General features: G+C 34.5%; 4 protein-coding genes, 1 long non-coding RNA gene and 5 other non-coding genes across 17 annotated transcripts; 2 read left to right on the top strand and 8 right to left on the bottom strand.

The window, feature by feature from the left end:
• Positions 1-3,853: 3,853 nt before the first annotated feature.
• On the top strand, positions 3,854-4,321 carry AT4G09855. The gene has a single exon (NR_142309.1). It is a non-coding gene; the product is annotated as an other RNA (long non-coding RNA).
• A 107-nt stretch (positions 4,322-4,428) lies between these two features.
• NST-K1 (nucleotide sugar transporter-KT 1) lies at positions 4,429-7,110 on the bottom strand. 3 transcript variants are annotated; one of them, NM_001204038.1, is made up of 7 exons: positions 6,773-7,050; positions 6,471-6,521; positions 6,233-6,392; positions 5,933-6,117; positions 5,639-5,839; positions 5,306-5,467; positions 4,513-5,121 (listed from the first exon to the last, which is right to left on the bottom strand). In NM_001204038.1, exons 3-7 carry the CDS (start codon positions 6,363-6,365, stop codon positions 4,801-4,803), a joined length of 1,002 nt encoding a protein of 333 aa, NP_001190967.1. In that variant the 5' UTR covers positions 6,366-6,392; positions 6,471-6,521; positions 6,773-7,050; the 3' UTR covers positions 4,513-4,800. The 3 variants fall into 3 exon arrangements, with proteins under 3 accessions (NP_568059.1, NP_849527.1, NP_001190967.1); NM_120099.4 differs by lacking the exon at positions 6,471-6,521 and having other exon boundaries at positions 4,429-5,121; positions 6,795-7,110; NM_179196.2 differs by lacking the exon at positions 6,471-6,521 and having other exon boundaries at positions 4,429-5,121; positions 6,817-7,110.
• Positions 7,111-9,906: 2,796 nt separating this feature from the next.
• AT4G39380 (TSL-kinase interacting-like protein) lies at positions 9,907-13,801 on the top strand. 4 transcript variants are annotated; one of them, NM_120098.3, is made up of 9 exons: positions 9,911-10,049; positions 10,780-10,898; positions 11,068-11,273; positions 11,364-11,596; positions 11,671-11,851; positions 11,948-12,505; positions 12,629-12,745; positions 12,884-13,054; positions 13,206-13,801. In NM_120098.3, the coding sequence occupies exons 2-8, from the start codon at positions 10,781-10,783 to the stop codon at positions 13,025-13,027; spliced, it is 1,557 nt and encodes a 518-aa protein (NP_195648.1). In that variant the 5' UTR covers positions 9,911-10,049; position 10,780; the 3' UTR covers positions 13,028-13,054; positions 13,206-13,801. The 4 variants fall into 4 exon arrangements, with proteins under 4 accessions (NP_001329849.1, NP_001329848.1, NP_195648.1 ...); NM_001204037.1 differs by having other exon boundaries at positions 9,931-10,049; positions 12,581-12,745; positions 13,206-13,501; NM_001342540.1 differs by having other exon boundaries at positions 9,907-10,898; positions 13,206-13,629.
• On the bottom strand, positions 13,686-16,520 carry UBP27 (ubiquitin-specific protease 27). 3 transcript variants are annotated; one of them, NM_120097.3, is made up of 9 exons: positions 15,994-16,451; positions 15,785-15,911; positions 15,609-15,709; positions 15,282-15,521; positions 15,115-15,186; positions 14,871-14,999; positions 14,633-14,770; positions 14,460-14,519; positions 13,686-14,377 (listed from the first exon to the last, which is right to left on the bottom strand). In NM_120097.3, exons 1-9 carry the CDS (start codon positions 16,261-16,263, stop codon positions 14,030-14,032), a joined length of 1,485 nt encoding a protein of 494 aa, NP_568058.1. In that variant the 5' UTR covers positions 16,264-16,451; the 3' UTR covers positions 13,686-14,029. The 3 variants fall into 3 exon arrangements, with proteins under 3 accessions (NP_568058.1, NP_001320167.1, NP_001190965.1); NM_001204036.1 differs by having other exon boundaries at positions 13,900-14,377; positions 14,600-14,770; positions 15,994-16,520; NM_001342538.1 differs by having other exon boundaries at positions 13,813-14,377; positions 14,633-14,999; positions 15,101-15,186; positions 15,994-16,417.
• A 430-nt stretch (positions 16,521-16,950) lies between these two features.
• AT4G39366 lies at positions 16,951-17,070 on the bottom strand. The gene has a single exon (NR_142414.1). It is a non-coding gene; the product is annotated as a snoRNA (small nucleolar RNA).
• Positions 17,071-17,118: 48 nt separating this feature from the next.
• Positions 17,119-17,240, bottom strand: AT4G39364. The gene has a single exon (NR_142413.1). It is a non-coding gene; the product is annotated as a snoRNA (small nucleolar RNA).
• A 39-nt stretch (positions 17,241-17,279) lies between these two features.
• Positions 17,280-17,399, bottom strand: AT4G39363. The gene has a single exon (NR_142412.1). It is a non-coding gene; the product is annotated as a snoRNA (small nucleolar RNA).
• A 45-nt stretch (positions 17,400-17,444) lies between these two features.
• On the bottom strand, positions 17,445-17,547 carry AT4G09845. The gene has a single exon (NR_142308.1). It is a non-coding gene; the product is annotated as an other RNA (small nucleolar RNA).
• Positions 17,548-17,644: 97 nt separating this feature from the next.
• Positions 17,645-17,764, bottom strand: AT4G39361. The gene has a single exon (NR_142411.1). It is a non-coding gene; the product is annotated as a snoRNA (small nucleolar RNA).
• Positions 17,765-19,030: 1,266 nt separating this feature from the next.
• Positions 19,031-19,880, bottom strand: AT4G39360 (uncharacterized protein). Its single transcript, NM_120096.3, has one exon. It carries the CDS (start codon positions 19,622-19,624, stop codon positions 19,220-19,222), a length of 405 nt encoding a protein of 134 aa, NP_195646.2. The 5' UTR covers positions 19,625-19,880; the 3' UTR covers positions 19,031-19,219.
• Positions 19,881-20,447: the final 567 nt, after the last annotated feature.

Raw genomic sequence — 20,447 nt, 5'->3', positions numbered from 1 at the left:
TGTTAGCAGTGTAGTACACTGTACGAGATGGACCCCACAACGGTCTGAAACAAATCTTAGCCATTGATGTTATCTCAACGGTCAGGATTTAACCTGGTAAATATATACTGAATTTTAGCTATATTCTCGTCATCGTCGGTAAATCTAATGTAGCACTACCGTATCTGTAATCTAACAGTAAATCTAGTGACGAAAGTTGCACTTCCTCTCCATGTAAATACGAAAAGGCCCTTGGATTTTGGTTGGTGGGACCTAATAGAGGGCATATAAGTCATTTCTTTTTGCTCTTCAGCAGAGTTATTACTACCATACAACAAAATTCTCTTTTCTTCTTTTCCTTTTACTTTTTTTTTTAACTGACAAATGCATCTCATTCTTTTCATTTTTTTTGTAAATTGGTAAAATTTAACTATTTATCACTAGTTACCACTTTCCAAGTGTCTTAATAGTAAGTAATGATAATATCGACTGGAATTTGGAATTTACTATTACAAAATTTAAATACAACAGTCAATTTCTAACTAAGTTTTAGCATGTAAAAATAAGCCCGAAAATATAATAAATTTAATTGGTATCTTAAAAGTAGCGTTTGATCTCTTTCTTGTTAGATTTGAATCCGTTCTGTACCAAAACAAGTAAAAACGTTTCTATAAACAATTAATAATGTGGACTCAGTATACAAAATTTCTGCTAATGCAAGTTTTATTATGGCGACCGAAATAAAAAATGCAATAATGAATTTTGCCGAACCACAAAAAAAAGGGAAATGCTGACTCGACAGTCAAGCCAATTACATCTATTTATACAGAAGTATATGGGACCCATTGGACGATAATTTTCCTTAACAGGCCCTACTCTTGATGGGCCTCATCTCTTTCTTTAATACAGTATTTGTTTTTTAAAAAGGGTAGAACTTAATTTAAATTTAAAAAAATCCTCACAGAAAGGGTTAAAAGAATAAACTGGAAATTATCATTATCGTAACAAAGAAAAAAAATGAGAACAATTATCATTATCGTGAATAGATGATCAGTTTTCTGGGACCCACCAAAGCTAAGAAACTACACGTGCTCATGTCCAGGTTGATGACGTGGCAAAATTTCGCACGTTGATATGTCGTCTTTTGACCATCAGTCTCTCCCAATTTCTGGTTTTATTATATTTTCTTCATTATGATACAGATTCTCATTAACTTTTTTTTTTTTGTGGCGGTAAATGTTACCTAACTTTTGCTCCATAAAACTGAAAAAAATCATGTAAGAAATTTGAATATAATATGTACTGACAAGTGAAAACAGCAATCGATAATGTTTTAAAGCTGGATTGGTTCTTCTTCTTTCTTCTGATGCATAGATGCAATAATAATTTAAAGTATAATGTTTTGTCTTATAATTTGAGAAGCCAGCTTTGTTGAGTACTTTCAATGGTTTCCAGATCCTCCTGAAACGCGTGACAACACGAAACATCGCATATTTGTTTGTTCCGAATTATTGAACATTTTCAGTTTTAAATATCTTTTATTTTTGGATTTTCGTCTTCGTTTCTTTCAATAGGTTTATTTATATGTTTTGTAAGAACTATCTGGTTTTTAGTTTAAAACCCCAGTGTATATTTTTGTACGAATTTAAGGTTGGATTTTTACATGAACTTATACGAAATGCTCCTACCAAAATAATACCTTTTTAGTTGAAAAGTGAGACATTTTTATGTATCTTATTTTGTATTGAAATCTCCAGTATTATAGTTTTAAAATTATATACATAAAAATTTTAAATTACAATATCTTTACGTCTTTCCTTTCCCGTTCAATTACAAAATATCTTTTCGAAAAAATAATTACAATAAAATGAACTAAAAAGCTAAATCCAGATAGTTGTGTGGGTGAGCTAATGAGTGGTGGTTGATTAGATAACAACAATAATAAGAAAGAATGCAAAGTTACGAGACAATTCAATGGAAGTGGGAGATAAGCGGGTGGCTTTTTGCGGCCATCTCTCTACTCCTCACTACCTTTCCTTTTCTTCTTTTTCCCTAACTTTTTAGCTTATGCAACAAATTTTAATTATTGTTTGTGTAGATTTAGGATTGTTTTTGGTGTTTTAGCTTGGGATAATCTTTAGGAGATTAAAAAAATATATCATTTATCACAAAATGGCAAATAGACAAATAGTTAAAAGTTATTATCTTTTTTTCTTGTCAAACACTTAAAAGTTACTATCTAAAACACCGATATGATATTAAAATCATTTTAACGCTCAAGTTAGATAACTCAAAATGTGGTAAGAGTTCACCGTATCGCCATTATCTGAAAATTTTCTACAAGCCTACAAGATCTTCCGCACATATTTTTATTTTTATAAATCAATAATCCAAAATCAGAACAATTGTATTGATCTAAATATATTAAATTATGGATATTTTAAAGTGAAAGTTTGAGAAATCAAATTATCCACGAAAAATGTGTGTCTGTATACTGGTAAACTATATGTAATAAGACCACCAAATTCATTACATAATATATCAATTTTGATGATGTAATGATGGTAAACAATAATAGTTTGTTTTCCTAAAGTGCAATAATCTCAATACATCGTATGCAGTTGTATTTGGACCAGATTATAAAACTATTGATTAATTATTGTATTGAAAATCGCCGTACAAACACAAATTTCGAATATCTTAACTGTTTTCAACTTTTCATGATATGATTTAGAATTAAATTACATCACAACCTTTGACCGCCAATCTTAACCTAAATAGCTGTCTAAATTAGCATTTTTGTTAATTGTTATAAGCAAAACACATTCAATTGCATATTTTTGCCAAATTAAAAGCCGTATGTAACATGTCTTATAATAAATTAAATATAACATGTCTTATATATATATTTTTTTTTGGGTTGAAACTCCTTATAGTTCAAAGACGGGTTTTGATTAATTGATTAAGTACCTGAAACCATTTCTGGAGTCTAGAGAACATGACGTGATATATCAACGAGGGCGAATCACGTATGTTTTGCACGTAATCTTCAAAAACCTTATCTCTTAAGCTGGTCGTATGAATCAAAATCACGTAGTTACGCGCTCTATCTACTTTGTTTCATAGTTTGTATTTATACTATTGTAACGACCCAGCAAGTGACCCCACGAAGGACCCACGTTTTAGGTCTAACATAAAGGAATTATTTAGACTATATATATATATATGATGAACCCCATATATGATTGAAAATTAACATATTAAGTTAATCGTTTTATTCTTCTGTCTGCTGGATTTATCGTTAAATTTCCATTGACATGTTAAGCTAATATGAAAATACAAAGACCTTAATAGTTAATACTTGCTCTACTTGGAAAATTTGAAAGGTTTTTTGGTCAATGAAGACAATGGATGTGTCCTTTCAAATAAATTTTAATTAAGTCCCGAGCTGTTTCCAGCCAAAACATCTATCTAACACCTAATTGTTAGGCCAGTTTAGAATTTTGTATGAAATTTATATTTGCATCCCAAACCCCATTTAAAATCAACATGTACGTCAGGGTATCGAATAATAATTCGTCTGTCATATCTCCTTAATAAAATTATTTTCGTCTTCATATGTATATCAACTTCAAGTAGCAAAATATGACGAGTAATGCTAGCTCAATACAGGTTTGACTTTTGTTTTATGTTTGTATTAGGTTTTAGTATTAATAGATACAACTACAAATAATTCTGTTTAAAACATCAAATACACTATATAATATATTTTTAAAGTACAAAACTAGTAAGTAGTTTGGTGTAGTTTATTTTCTCTTTATTCGTAGAGACAAACTCAGGTTTATTTAGCGATTACAAAACGGGGAAATTCGTGTGGGCTTCCTCCGATAACGGGTATAAACTTCTTCTTTTTCTTTCACAAAGAAAAAAAATAAAATCACACATTTCTGTCCTTCAAACAATCAAACGTCAAATAACAGACGCACGTGTGAGGAGAGATCCCGTTTAACACTACACGCACACGTAAGCAGAGCTGTTTTCGTTAGAACTTTCCCGTTTCGGTTATCTCCACACGCAACGACCTCTTTAAAACAGAGCTTTACACGTGTGCGCGCCCCCGTTTATTTTCTCGTTCGCTCTTTTGTCTTAAAGACTCTTAACTTAAAAGTCTTGACAATTAAAAGAGACGTCAAAAGAGAAAAAAAGAGAATTTTTTGAATTAAAACCCTTATAACACGGCGATTAACGGGGGTGAATCCATGTGCTTGATATAGAATGATATGGTTGATGATATTTTTAAAATTAAGATTACGTAAATGACCATGATGATATCTCCAACAATAAATGCTAAAGATTGCATTCAAGGAACCATTGAATAATTCCGTTCATTTTGAATGCAGATATTTCTTTTAGTATGATAAAACTCATATGGTCCCAAGAATAAATATTCACGTTACGAAAGAAAATACCTACAAAAGTGGATATTGCAGGTGACTGTAATAATTCATAAGAGACAAAAATTGTTAAAAATAAAATAAAATTGAGATTTTCTTATTTATCGCTCCGTATGGATGATGTTTCTTTTGGGAGAATTAGGCAAAAAAATGCAAAATGCAAAAGGCCAAAAAAGGATTTACCAATATGTAAGATTCATAAAAACAAAAAGCTCTGTAAGAAAAGAAAATTATAGTTCTTGAAATTAAATAATTAAATCCCTTTCTTTTTTTTGGTTTATAAATAATATCCCATTTGATAACTCTACCTGTTTGTATCTGAGTATCTTGTTTTTGTTTCTATGTCAATGCGATTCACTTCTTTCTTCTACACCTTTTCATCAGATTCGTTTGTTTCAGATAGTTTCTGTGACTTGGTTATGGGAATAGACAGGCTACGACGTTCTTTACCACCCGGTTTAGAAGATGCATTACCGTACCAGATCATACCGAGTATAGCAATCAGCATTCCAAGCACTACTTGTAGGTTTAATCCTTCCTTACCGAAGAAAGTGAATCCCAAAACCAAAACCAGAATTGTCTTCATGTGACCAAGTACTTGGAAAGACACCGCCGTGAATCTTCCAATACAGATGAATTGGCTGAGATTGGTCCCAACCGCGATACTGCACGAGAGTATTAAGAAGAACTGCCCAAAAAATTGTGTTAGATAGAGCTTAGGAAAGACAAATCCAACAGAGTATAACAATCAGTTCTTGAGATGGAATAAATGCGAATTGGTATGACTACTAATACTACACTATGTTCCAAATACTCATTGCTCTGTTTTGAATCGTAGGAGACTTTGTAAAGAAACGGAGAAGAAACTTTACCAGAGATACAAATGAAAAGTTGTATGCATCCACTCTTTGGTTAGTCAACCAGTAGTCTAGAAATGGTCCGACCAACAACAATGACGCAGCTTGAACTGGAGCGGTATGCGCCAGTAAATTGAAAGAACCGAGTGAATATTTCCGTTGTAGATAATGTACATACTGCAGCAGGGTGTAGTTACAATTGTTAGAAAACAGATTTTCCTTTTCGGTTTACAAGTAAAGTTAGATGATATACAATGAATGTGTGGGATCAGGATCACGATATCAGGATGAATTTGACCAAGATCTGACCAAATTTGACAATAGATTAACGTTTCAGGCACTACTTACGTATTGCTGAAGCGCGGTGCTCCAGACAGCAATAGCGGCAGCTAGAAATCCGTTGAGATTGACACTAACATCGGTTACAGTACAGACGGCAACACCAGCAAGAACTAACAAAATGCTAAGCTTTGTATCTCTTGAATACCTGACATTGTCAAGCATAACTTCTAGAAGACAAGAAACCGGGATCATACTCAGCTTCGCAATCTGCAATGCCAACACACTCGTTTCAAGATCTTACTAAAAAAAACTTTAAACGAAGGAAAACGTAAATCCGCATCGAGATGAAAAAGGACAGACCTGGTAGAAGCCAACAGAATTCCACATGAGACTGACGTTCATCCCAACGATAGAGAAGTTAGCGAACAAAACGAATTTCAAAAGATCAGGCCAAGGAAGCTGAGAAGGTTGGATATAACCAAGCCATGTCAAGAAAGTTGTCAACAATGTCGTTGTTCCGAAATGCAAACCGGTTAATGTAGTAGCTGTATCACATTAAGAAACAGATCTTAAATCAGTTTTAGTAGTGAGTTGAAACAAGTCAACCCCGTTGACTAATATTTCAAGGGAAGAGTTTGTGATAAAAGAAGAAAAACTCACCGAAACTAAAGCCATAAGTAGCCATTAAAGCTTTGTTAACGAGGATGATTCCAACGGAAGTAACCACATTGAATAGCCATGATGCAATGTCTAATGCCGCTTTCTGATCCGTCTTGCTTGTAGTAGCACTCATTTTTTTAAACATCTCAAATTCAGATCTCTGCAGATTTCAATTTTTCAAATTAGAGGAAACAACAAATAAAGTGAGTAGAATCAAGTGTAGATCTTATGATCAAACCTATGCAATCGCAATTGAAAATCATCAAAACGCAAAAAAAAAAAAAAAAAACTATTAGCTGTTTCACAATTCCACGATCTAAAAATGCTTTAGATCCAGAAGAATATAGAAACGATTTTAATCCCAAAACTCCAACATGAACTCTCTAACTCTAAAATTCAAAATCAGATCCAATAATCATACGATCTGAGACAATGAATTGCCAATTTCGACAATCCAGAAATTTGACAAGTAGGACTAAATCAGAACAAGTGAATTATAACAATGATCTCCGAAGTATAACCGAATCTTCACAAGTAAACCCAGAAATAAAAAAAAAAATACCAGAGAGAGGAGAGAAACGAGCCTTTGAAGGCGACGAACACCACGGCGGTTGCTGATACTTCCGAGGCGGCGTCTAACGGCGGCGCGGAGGAAGTCTACGAATGGGCTAAATCAACATGGAAAGAAAAACTGTGGAAATCCTTTGAGTGATTTTATTTATTTATTTTCTCTCTTCCGTTTTTATTTTATTTTTAACTTTGTTTTCTGTCTTATTTTTATTTTTCAGTTATGAACTTCCCATCAGAGTCTCCTTTCTTGCCATTTAAGAAGCGAGGACAGGGAGAAGAATCTTTTCTCTTTTTTTTAAAACCTTTTTTATTTATTCATTTTCCCTCACTTTCTTCTTCAAGCAAAACAATTAAATCTAATTTGTGTTAATATACAGTGTTTCTTTTGTTACACTATAGATATAGGATATTTGATTTTTTAATATCTTTTTTTTTTTAATGCTTAAAACAAATTTCTACGAATTTAAAAGAGTTTGATAACTTATGTATGACCTGACTTGCTTGAGTTGCTTCATTGTTTGTATGAATTTCTCAACTTTACTTAATTACTTATTTACTTTCATGGTGATGTTCTCATACTTACCCGTACTCTCAACAGGTTTGCTCCTTTCGTCGATGAAATGCAAATATTTAAGAGATACAGTGTTGTTGACTTGTTGTTAAGTTTCAATTTATGCAATAGCAAACAAGATCTAAGCATATATTAACAATTTCTTTCTCGCAATAAAAGAGAAGACAAATGCATGGTTTTTGGTTAATGTATGCGTTTTTGTTGAAAAACCAACTTATTTACATATATTTTTATCTTACAACATACTACATTTTTTTTTTTTTTCATTTTAGTCGTGCTTTCTCGGTAGATAGAGCAAATTAAAGTCACATGAATTGTCTGATTCCTATAAGACTATCAACGTCATATCACATAGCCACCAAAATAGTATGCAACCGGTTGTCTAAAATCATACAACGAGCACAAACTCTATTCGTCTTTCAAAGTTTGTTTTACCCCTGTTTATTGTCTCCTGGTCGCAATCCTCGATACCACTAAGTTAGTTGTCAAGAAGCCACTTGTTCCTACTCACCAATTCGACGTTTTCACTAATTATTTTTTCTACAAATTAAATATATCGGATAGATCGCAAAAAATGCATTCTGAACAATATAGATCAGTAAAAATATGTTTTACTATTTTATCGGAAATTAAATTGTTTGTTTTTGAAAAGAAAAAGAGAATCTAGAAAAAGTGGTAGAGTATAGAGATGGAAAATGAGGAGTATGGAAGTGAAAAGGCGTGACCGATTTTTATAATCGACAAAAGGACAATGCGGGGACACAGACAGAGGTTCCGTTTGGTTAAAGATCCAAAACAGACTACTTTTCTTGTGTCTTTCTTTCTTTATACTGTTTTTACGTATATATAATTCTTTTTATTTTAAATTATATATAAGTATTGTGTTTTCTAGCTCTGTTAAGTATCTATTTCTTATTGTCGTTATTCGATGCTTTTCATGTGAACTGTTTCTCTTTTTAGGGTAAGTTTTCACTTAGATATCAGCCGATATTATCTTAGATTCATGATACTAGTTAAGTGGTGCACATCTACTGACTCGTATAGTACCACTGTTCCAGGATACATGTTTTGTATCTAATTTTACAGTTTTGACACATTAATTTTTCAGTTATAAGAAAGAAAAAAATTATAGTGGTGGATTCCGTATGATCACTAGATGATGAAACTAACGAAAATAGTTGGATCAAAAGTTTAGAAGTGCTAATTGATTCCACCAAATATTGTCAAAATGATTATCATTGATCAGACGCTTTTGAGGTTTTGTAGTTATCTACTTGCTTATCTACTTACTTATTACTTACTTATGTTCCAACTAAATTTGAGATATATATATATATAACTATGATTGGTGGGCAAAAAAATACTATGATTGTTCTTTGAAAACTTGAAATGTTTTGCAACCAAGTGTATTTGATTCCCCTATTGAATTAATCGTATAAAAACAAAAAACAGAACAAAATTGAAATTAAAAAAGAATTTGCATTTTTGATAGAAATCATCAATTTAAGTGTAACGACAAAGAACCTTAAATTGAAATTTAATAAAAAAATCTGATAATCATTTGGGAAAAAGAAAGTGTTCATTGTTCATACTTCAGACGACTTCAAACGGCAAATCCACCAACACCAAATTCATCGCCAAATCCATTAAAGCCAAATTCTTCAACCAAGTGCATCGCTATTTCAGTGACATATTTCATACGACTTCAAACGTCAAATCCATCAATGCCGAATTCATTGTCAAATCTACCAACACCATTAAACCAGATACAAAACCGCTTTTTTCGACAGACTTTATACGATGATATTTTTTCAATACCATTACATAAAGCTAATTTTTGGGATCTAAAATGTTGTCAAACTTTATAATAGTAAGTTAACGACGGGAAAGAAAAAAAATTACATTTTTGATAGAGATCATCGTTGTAAATGTAATGATATAGATCGTATGAAAACAAAAACCATGACTATGGATACGATTTTTGAAAATGACGTCGTACTGGTACTTGACAAAAAATCAATTTCAGAAGGAGAAGTAGTCACTTCGAGAAGAGAGTTCAATTTTAAAAACCTTAGATAATTTATGGCGAAAGAAACTCAAATGACTTTGCTATATCTTCAAATTAATTCATGTTTTGACATTTTATTTTCCTACTTAGTACGTCAAAGTATGAAGCAGCTTATATATTTTTTAACCACTAGGCCATATATCATGGTCTTATCAATCATTTAGAAATGTTGTTATGGACTAACCCGATTTTGGTTATGTACTAACAAGATTGGTTATATTTGTTTCCGATTTTGATATCTAACTTAGCTTTAACGTGACTAGATCAGACCTGATTTGTGTATTCTGGCCCACTACACATCCCACAATGCGCTAAGAAAGCTAGTGGACTAGGATAAAATAACAGCCCAACATTTGTAGGCCCAAAAACAAACCAACTGCCAATCTCTACTAAATGTCGAATTTACCCTTAAAATAATCTTTCGCAAAAACGACACGGTATATGGAAAAGCCAATGGAGGGAGAATTTTATTTCCAACAAATTTTCATCGAAAAAATTCCCGCCTGGTTATTTCACTCCTCTCTGCTCTCTGGGCGATTTTTCTCTCTGATTCGTCGTCGTTCTCTTTTCGAAGATCTTCCTCTGCTTGCTCCGTCTGCTCTCGTTTAGTAAGCTTTTCCCCTCGCGTCCTAGACTAGATCAGTGATATTTAACCGTTTACAATCTCTCTCAGAGACTTTGAATTTTGCGATTTCTTTGCTTATCTCTTGACTTTTCTCCACCGATCGTTTATCTGTTGCTTGATTGGAGAATTTCTGCTCTAGGTTGTATATCTAAGAGTGATTTCTGGTCTCAATTTGAATTTATTCATGACTGATTGATTTTTCATGCTATGGATTTTGTTTTTTTCGTTCGGATGAATCATCTAGGTTTGGAAGTTTGGCTCGATTTCTAGGGTTCCGATCAGCATGAGTCTGAGATTTGTTTTTTGAATTTTCGTAAAATCTTCCGAACAACTTAATAATTGGACTATAGCTGTGTTTATTTATGTCAAATCCGAATCTAATTAGTCTCTCTAAGTTTCATTCGGTTTTGATTAAGTCGAGATTGGAAAAGCGCTTGAGTTTCTGGGTTTAGATCTGGATATTGAAATTTTGTTTTATATTTCTGCGACTGTAATTGTGTTTGATTAACAAGTATGAGTTTATTTGTAGATTAATTGGGCTTGTTTTTAAGTTTCGTTCGGTTGCGGATGAATCTAGATATGTGAGACACTTGGATTTCTAGGGTTTGAATCTGTGTTTGGAGGTTTTGCTATAAATCTCTGTGAAATAGTATGGAGAAAAGAATATTTTGACTCTTGAGTTTTGATACCGAATTTTTGTTTTTCTTTTTCAGAATGGCTAGAAAGAAGACTGAAACTGCAACTGAGTCCTCAAAGGAGATCAAAGCGAAAGGAAAATTCACCAGAGCCAAGAAGTCTATGAAAACAACTACTAAGAATATCCATCAATCTGGTAATAGTTTGTTAAATCTTCTAAATAATTTTCACTTTGATCAAAGGCGTTTACCACAAGATTAGTTGTTGGTAATCTAGTTGAATATCATAATTTATGTTATAATATCTTAGCTCATAGTCTTAAACTACGATCTTTTGGCATTGTAATTGGATTTTTCATATATCAGGAAAACATAATAGTGGAAAAGAGGAGAAGTATAAATGTTCAGCTCAGCCTTCATCTTCTCAAGAGCAAAGGCTGATACATACTGAAGACCAAACTCAAAAAGTACCTGTCCTTGATATCCATTCGAGCAAGGACGTTCCACGTTCTGGAAAAATGAAGCTGCAGCTCTTTCCTTTGGATGCTCATACCCGTGAAGGATTGGAAAAGGTAGAGCTGAAGATCTGACCACAAGACTTGCACTAAGTTTATATATATTCTGGTGAAGAGTTCTATTTATTATTTTATGTTACTTCATAGGACGGCTTTCACCCATACTTGGAGCTCACTCTTAGCTCACGGAAGAAGATTTCTTCAGTGCTTCAACGCATTCACAGTAAGTGGGGCAGCTCAGAGATTGCTCGTGGAGATCCCACGTTGTACCCTTATGATACATCGGTACTTGCTTCTGGTCATAAATGGGTAGCAAACAGCAACATCACTACAGGCAATGTCTATGAAGCTATTGGAGCTCCATTTATTTTCCGCTTACGGTTTGTATCTATACACCTTTTGAAGCAAATTTCTAAGCGTAGACACGTTTGACGATTCTTGTTACTTCGTTTAGGTATGGGTGGTCCTCTGCGACTGAAAATAAAACCAATGAACCGCCATCTCCTTCAACTCCAGGTACAGGAACGCAGATGTTAGGTTCAGAGAACCCATTGACTATGCTGTCCTCTCCAAATCAAGTGACTGACACACCTCCCTTGGAAAACTTACCGCATGATGGACAAGTTGAGTCAACGGTATGCTCAGTAAATAATGTTTTCTTTTTCTCTTGTTTTGGATTCAAATCTTATATCACAGTATACCTGAGATCATGACTACTTTTGTTTATATAGGAGAATAAGATAAACGATGGATCTGGCCCGACATTGCTTTTTTGGGATGATGGATTAACAAGCCTAAGTATTGGTGGCTTGCTTTCAGAAGTATCATTGAAGGGAAACTTTGGAAATCATTGTAAAAATTCAAACGCAGGGAATGCAAATGCAACTCTCTGGGAAGACAATCTTACTAACATAAGCATTGGAGGTCTATTTTCTGAGGCTTCTTTACAAGACAGATGGCATATGAACAATGAACGAGAACCAGCTCATAATGGTCAGTCTATTGGAAGTATAGGAGGCTTACTATCTGAAGCATCAATTCTAGGAGAAGGAAGGATTAGTGACTGTAACAAAACATGGGAAACAAGGAGAGCTATCAAACAACCACCATTACCTCTAATCTCTGATTCATTAGATGCTTTCCTCGTGAACCAAACAGATAACCGTCGAGCTCCTTGCCATGCCCCTCTTCCTGAGTCGTCACATTCGTCTATACTCGATGCAGAAGATACGTGCCATGCATTTTCATTTCGAAAGCGTACCACAATAACACCAAAGGTTCACGATCAGGTTAAATGTTTCTCAAGTTATGCTGCGTGTTTATTTTATTTTATCACTAAACATTTCCGATATTGCTATTGTCAGAAGTTTAGAACTTGCAACTCATGGTTATGGGATATGAAAATTTGGCAGGTAAGTGGAGAAGTTGAGAAGGAGAAACAGATTGATGAATCGAACCCCGCAAAACCATTATTGGGTTCCTCGGTGTTTAATCAAGACAGCAGCCTCGGATTATCAGGAATCAAGTGGGTAAGTGAGAGTTCTTCTAACTGTGTGGTCTCTGCTTCACATTTCTCTAAGACTATATATTTGCTGTAACAAAATACACGAGTTGGGCAAATAAGTTGAGATATGTTTTACCATTTGGATTTGAATCTGACAACGCAGGCTGAATCACGGGGACCATTTGATTTCGGCTTATCTTCATCGCGAAAGTTTGCTAATGGAGACAGCGTAAGCTTTGGTGCTGTAGTAAAAGATTTGCAGGAAATGGAGCCTTTAGAAAAGAAAATAAAGCTTCAAAAGCATTGAAACTCATGAACAATAATCATTCCACAGGTAAGTACGACTAATCAATACTACTAAAGATAACAAAGTCTAAAAAATATCTGGAATCCTTTTCTTACAACTCCTTTATTGATATCATTATATCTTACAATAAATTCAACTAATTGTCACACAAACACTTTCTGCGTGTTTTTATTGACAGGAAAGGTAAATACTAAGCATGTGTCTAGAACCTGAAGATCATTTTGACAAATCATCAGAAGGTAACTACAGTGAAGTACAGGTCTGAACAAATCATCAGTGTGTAAATATGCTCTTTGATCTTCTTCACCTTCTGTCTCTGTTTACTGCCCCTTCCCAACCTTTGAATCTTTCATGAAGCAACCCTTTTTCCATGCATGTGTGTGCTCTGCAATCATATGTTAGAGCATTTGTATATAACATACCTCTAAAAACATCAATCCACAGTTGAGTATTTGTAAAAACATCTTTTACCAACTTTTATTGTAGGCTATTCCACTTTCCATCGTATATATTTTTAACTCATTTGATAATTTAAACCCAAAGAACAACATAAGCGGATTCTAATTGTGTGGATATGAAAGAGATTAGATGGGGGTTTCTTCCTATAGTATCGAGGCAAACAAACTCAACTGTATTGGAGTAAAAGTAGATAGGATGGATAATAGATAGAAATTTCGGTTCGGTTTGGTTTAAAGAAAAAAAGACCCATCAATTTACATCGGTTTGGCGGAGATATAATTGAAACTGATTCTAATGAGCGCGCCACATTATATCGACTTATCGAGGAAGCTTAAGGACTGTTTGGATTTACTTATAACACAATCCTGGAACTAAAAGAGTGTTTGGTTACAAGGTTATTTTAGTAGTGTTTGGCTATAGGCGAAAATATATTCAAAAACAACTCCACTCACGTATCTTCTAATTTCTCCAAGTGCAGAAAAGAAACCTTAGAACACTCGATCAATCCAATGAAAACCAAGCTCTAAATTAATTTCTCTTTTATCAAAGCCTTTCATAGAAGAGCAAGCTAGCTTCAGCACCAAGAACATCACTCTCTGAAACTCTGCAAACTTCTGAATCAGATATACTAAACCAGCTCAAATCCTCATCACAATCTTCTTCTTCTTCCTCTTGTGAGAACACTCTCACACTTCTGTATACAGTATAATGCCCGCTTCCGGTTCTACCAAAATGCTCCACTACTGTTACAAGCCTGTACATGCCGTGATTTTTTGATGCTTCTGGCTTTTGGTACTCTGACGACATCTCAATCCTTTCTTCTATGTTTACGCCTATTGAAGATGGTGTGAACAAGGAGAGGTTCAAGACAAGTGGAAATGCGATATGTCCCTATACAGATGAACTGAGATTAGAAGGAATAGAACTCGAGACATGAAATGTAGACAGGAAAGAGAGATAACAAGACTCATACCGACAGTTTGAATTCCTCAAACATGTTAAACGAAGCGCGTTGCACTTGAATGCATAGGAGCTGTAACAATTTAGCTAGACAGGGTCAAAATGGGACTCAAAAGAAAAGAGATTTTGATATTGTAATGGATTCAACTTTACTTTCACGTCTAGTTTCAATGAGTAAGCAAATACCTTTGGGAAACGGGCGATGATTAACTGTTTCAATATATGGGAATAGCTATTTGACCAAGGCATTCTTTGAAGATGAAGAGAAGTTTTACAGTCACATTGGTCCTCTCCGCCACAGCTCCTGAGCTTTTCGATTTCCGTCTGATTGAAACCGTTTCCAGGACACACGGGTCAAATAGAGTCGCGAAGCATGTACAAAGGAAAAGTACAATAACATTAAAAGCTGAGAGAGATTAACTACCTCAGCTGCTCCTATCACAGATAAATATTTCAGTGCAGCACCATGCCAGCATCTATAGCAGAAGTAGTTTTCAACTTTCTCAGTGTTAAGAAACTTCTTCAAGCAATGCTCCAAAGTGCATCCAGACATCTAAGAGCATTCCAAAAGGAAAAATATATTGAGAATTCTTATATTTCTGGAGAAGTTTCATATTGCCAAAAGCAAAACAATATAGCAACAAGAGAATGAACCTTCCGTAACATACAATGTTGTAACCACCGTGATGGAGTAAAGGAGAAAGAGGCAGAGTATGAAAAAACTGAAACTCCAAAGAAATCTGGAAAAAAGCAAAAAATATCACATGGGGAAAAAGTATTTAACTATAGCAAGAGCCACTTTTTACTGGTGAGATTGAGAAATCTAATCCCTTACCTGAGATGAACAAGTTCGGCACATTAAAGTACTACCAAGAATCCCATCAAATGGTCCACGCAAATGTTTATGCCATCTCTTGAGCTCCATCAAACCATGGAGGCCTTCACTAGGCGCAAGCATTCTCAAGTTGCGAGAGAAAAGTATATCCGAAAGATTACTACTTTGGCTAGGGCGATAACAAACTACAATCTCTTCTTGCAAAGAAGATATAAGATGAAGAAGGGCTTCTGCTGCATCCTATGTTTCAACAAGATCATTAGCTCATAGAAGACGACCACCAACTCAAGTATACTTTTGGTCTTATAGAAGAAATATAAATTTAACCTGTTGGCTTGTCAAATTGAAATTTTTGGCATAGTCAGTCAATGTCACCATAACTTTACGAGGGTTAGATACAGATCGTCTACTTCCAACTGTGCCGAGCTCTGATGGTAACAAGTAACAAAAGATTACTCTCATTATCATAAACCAACTTTCAACACAAGATACTACAATTATACCTTGTAATAAAGCAGACAAAGCAAAAGTAAGAGGAAGCTGTTCCTCTTGTTCTCCTGCTAACGAACCTCTCGCATCCTCTAGAACCCATTGAAGAAAACTCCTAAAATCTTTGCAGCTCGCTAGAGCCTGAAAGTCAAATCCACAATCCAAAGATTTATAACAAAAAGATCAAAAGCAAGCTCAAAGAAGAATTAATTCAAAGTATTACCTGGAGGATGACGTTGAGGAAGCAGTTATTTCCGAGATTTTGAAGGCCAGGTACGAGAAAAGAATCGTCTCCGGAGTCTTTTTCTCTACCGGAGAAGAGTTTTAAGTTGTTTAAGTTGCGGAATAGACCGTGCTGTTGGGCAAATACGAAACCAGCAACACCAAGTAGACCAGCGAAAGACAAATGCGAAACCCATTGATTAGAGATCCTAATTCTATCCGTGAGGACACAGACAATCGCTTTTGTCTCGGAGCCTCTTCTAGAAACCATGCTCAAAATGACACAGTTCAAATCGATCTCTCTCTAAGTCAATCCGTAAAGCTTGAGCATCCTAGCCTTCCGGTTTGTTCGGTGGATTTTGATTCGCCGTACAAAAATCCCGATCAATCAGACAAGGTCAGCGGCCAAAAGACCAAGCAAATTAGGTCCGGTTTAATTCGTCTGAACATTTTAATAATAACATCTTTTTAGCTTATTTGATTTGAAATTACAATTTCCTAACTATTGTAACTTGTAAACATAGAATTTCTAAATTTCGAGTATTTTTTTTTTGTATATAAGAGTGTTATTTGTTGAATGTGGATTACAGCTTTCAGAGATCATTGATTCTTTGAAGCTCAAACAAAGTTTTCAGTAATAAGCTTTCAAAGTTGATAAATAAAGGAATCACGGTATTTCATCACAAATAAAATTCATAATGAGAACAAAATTTCATCACCAATGAACAAAATTGTTTACAACAAAGAACTCTTTACAGATTGTAAATAAATCTGACAATGATTTTTACAGATTAAAGGAAATTACAGGAAACGTAAGGAACTCTTTCTCCAAAAGCCAGTAAAGCGAAGAAGCTACCACCAAGAAATTACCTGCAAATTCAACACAAAAAATAGACGATAATAATCTACTAGAAGGAATAACCTAAACAGACAAGATAATCGATAGAGTGAATAAAGATCTCAGACATCCAAGGAAGGATAAAAGCTGCATTAACTCTCAAGCCCGGCGAAAGGCGAAAGCTTTAGGCGGCCACTGCGAATGTTTTGAGAAACAAGCCTTAAGTTTATCATCATTGATCTTTCTTACAGACAAAAACATAAAAACGAGAATTAAAACATTCATCGGTTTCAGACATCCAAGGAAGGATAAAGCTGCATTAGCTCTCAAGCCTGGCGAAAGGCGAAAGCTTTAGGCGGCCACTGCGAATGTTTTGAGAAACAAGCCTTAATATAATCCTCATCAACCGAAAACTAACAGCAACAATCATCTAACTAAAACATAATTGGTCTCAGACATCCAAGGAAGGATAAAAACATCATAAGCTCTCAAGCCCGGCGAAAGGCGAAAGCCTTAGGCGGCCACTGCGAATGTTTTGAGAAACAAGCCTTCATCTTATCCTCATCGACCAATATTAAGCAATTCTACCAATTAATCAAAATCGAGATTATATGTTATTTCCCATCATATAATGATCAGCAAGAAACCAATTAAGACTGCTGACAAAGTGACAGATGGATCAAGATTTGAGGGACTTTGTTCAATCCTATTAAGCACTAAGAGAAATCAATTCTGCTAATGGGACATTGAATAACTTAGTCCCAAATCTAAAACCCTAATAGAAAACAAAACAATACAGGTTTAGATACAAAAGTTTCAGACATCCAAGGAAGGATAAAACAGCATTAACTCTCAAGCCTGGCGAAAGGCGAAAGCTCTTAGGCGGCCACTGCGAATGTTTGAAAAACAAGCCTTTGGATTTATCATCATTAACCAATAAGAAAACTCTAACCAAAGCTATAAAGACTATATTCACAAGATCTAATCAATGAAAACACAGGAACAATTGACTCGATGAATACAAAAATCGTTGAGAAGAATCGGACAGACTACTACAAAATTACAGAGGCTCCTATTATGAAGAAGTAGAGGATGCGGTCTTTATATAGTGAGAGAGAAGAGGCGTCCGATGATTAGGGTTTCGTCCTCCCTGACACGATCAACGGTGGAGATCTATTTTGTTTTTTTTGGTTCGGTGCGTCAGTAGAACAATCGAGATGTTAACAGTAAATAATGGGCTTGATTGCTTTTTAGTTCGGCCCATAATATTTGGTGTATTCTTTGGGTATCAAAACGGGCTTATAACAAAGCGCTGAGATAAATACTTACTTTGAGAGCATTTTCTTTATTAACACAACTCAAGTTAACTATAACAAACACAATAAAGATCATATTGCATATTATTTTAGATTTCATAAGATTAATTTTTTCATTTGTTAGAAATAGATGATAAAATTGTATAAATTGATGAGTTAATTTTTTTTTGCACAAAACCCTATTATTAATTTATAATCTTTTAGAGTGATTTTAGTTGTGAAATTATGAAAGTAAGATGCTACATGAAATAAATAAATAGTTATATGTAAAAAAAAGGTTATATGTAAATATGTGATAGTGATATAATTTTTAATGAGGTAACTAACTATGATAATAGTTGATGAACGTTAGGATATATTCTGTAGTAGGAAGATGTGACTTGTTATTCTTTGTTAGTTATTAATTATACTATCCTTCTAGATAATTGGTGTGAGAATCCATACAAAGATTATTGTGTACGTGCGAGTTAAACATGATATTATGTACGTATAACAAGATTATTAAACTGAAGTTTGAACAGTATGATATGTGAGAATCCATACATGATTGTAAGATTGTATGCATGCGAGTTAATTAAACTTCACCAGTTGACATTATATATAAGATCAAACTCAAAGCTTTGAGCTTGCGATTTTAATCATGTAACCGCTTTAAAAATATTTCTTTAAGAAAATATCTGCCTCTTCGCAAACTGTCCAAAATTTATCATGGTCCTGAATTTTGGTTATTATATGGAAAGGAAAAAAGTTGGCATCTATACTATAGTATCAACATTGAACACAATTGTTGGGAAAAAAAGGGTGAACACTATAGTATCTATAACTATCGATGTAATTTCAAAATGCATTTACGTCTACCTTAATTTATAACAGGGGCATTAATGTTTAAATAAGAATGTGTGTTAAAATTATTGCAAAGCGTCAATTCTTCTAGCACCTTCTCCCGGTTCAACGCTAATAGATACTAGTACATTACTTACAAAACCATAGAAAACGATGACATATAGTATAATTACACACGCTTCTAACAAACGTCATTAAACGTTATTTAGCCATGATCCCCTTAAGACTAATTAATCTCTCGTCATCTCGTTCGTCGCTCTGTAGATGCTCTCAAGAGACCGAAACTTCTTCTTCTTATGTATGCCTGTCCTCGTCTCCATCATCGCCTTCAGAAAACTCTGTCCGTTCGTAACATTCTTGATCCTCCACACGCCGTCGTTTTGCGCCTCTTCGGCCATATGATCTCTAACCTTTGAACTAACAACATCATCTTGTATGTTCGTATTATTGCCTTCTGATCCTTTCCCGTCACACCCGTCGTAACCGGTCGAAACGCTACAGCCAGTGCCGCTGCTACAGCTCAACGTATCCTCTTCGCTCAACTGCACTAGCTGCTCCGCCGCCTCAATCTCCGTCTCCGAAAACGTAACCCCCGAGTCTTCAGAAAAACAAATCTTCTCCATTTGATTGATCATTTTCGAATATCTGATTGTCGATCGAATTTATCTTGTCTCCTTTTTGACCACTTTGATCACGTTTACGTGTATTGTTGTTGTTTTTTGTTGTATCGTTTCGTTTTGTCGTCTTTTATATAACAGAAGCAAAAAGGAAAACCCTTTAAAAGAAAATGGAAATAATGAAAAAAGGAAACTACAATGTCGGTTTTGCAAAAGGAAGATAATATGGAAAGTTAATAAACCATGCCTGATTCAATGGAACCGAGTATATTTTAATTACGATCCGGAACCGTCAAAACTATTGACCAAGTTTCAGAATCTTTGTTTTGGTTGATCCAACGACTCCTGCGACTTTGTCTGTTACTTATATGGTGGGGTTTAGTGGTTTACAAAATTTCCATTTTTTTTTGAAGAGAGAGAGATGCGTTTGACTTCAATTATACGATTTGGTGGGGTCCATGCAAAGCCATTCCGGTATCGATAAGGAATAAACACGTCTTGGGGCCCTTTTGCCGCATTCCACGTGTTCTCATCTCAATCGCATCATCATCCGCTGTGGGACATGCGGTGGCTTCGCAGCCGTTCGATCAGGTTAAGTAAAATCATTCTAAGATTACTAAATTACTATTGAAACAGTTCTTTCCAATCATATTTTTTCATGTGTGATGATCTGTGATCGAATATGAACAAAAGAAATTTCGAACAAATTTACAAATCGGTCATTTTAATTTAACATTCAAAACAAAAAGTTTTATCTACATCACATCACAATTTTGAAACAGTTATATCCGTAACACACACACACCGCAACAGACGGATTTAAATATAAATGATCGTTTAA

The sequence above is a fragment of the Arabidopsis thaliana genome, chromosome 4 (genome assembly GCF_000001735.4).
Source record: "Arabidopsis thaliana chromosome 4, partial sequence".
Lineage (NCBI taxonomy): Eukaryota > Viridiplantae > Streptophyta > Magnoliopsida > Brassicales > Brassicaceae > Arabidopsis > Arabidopsis thaliana.
This window is presented reverse-complemented; position numbering and strand designations above follow the sequence as displayed.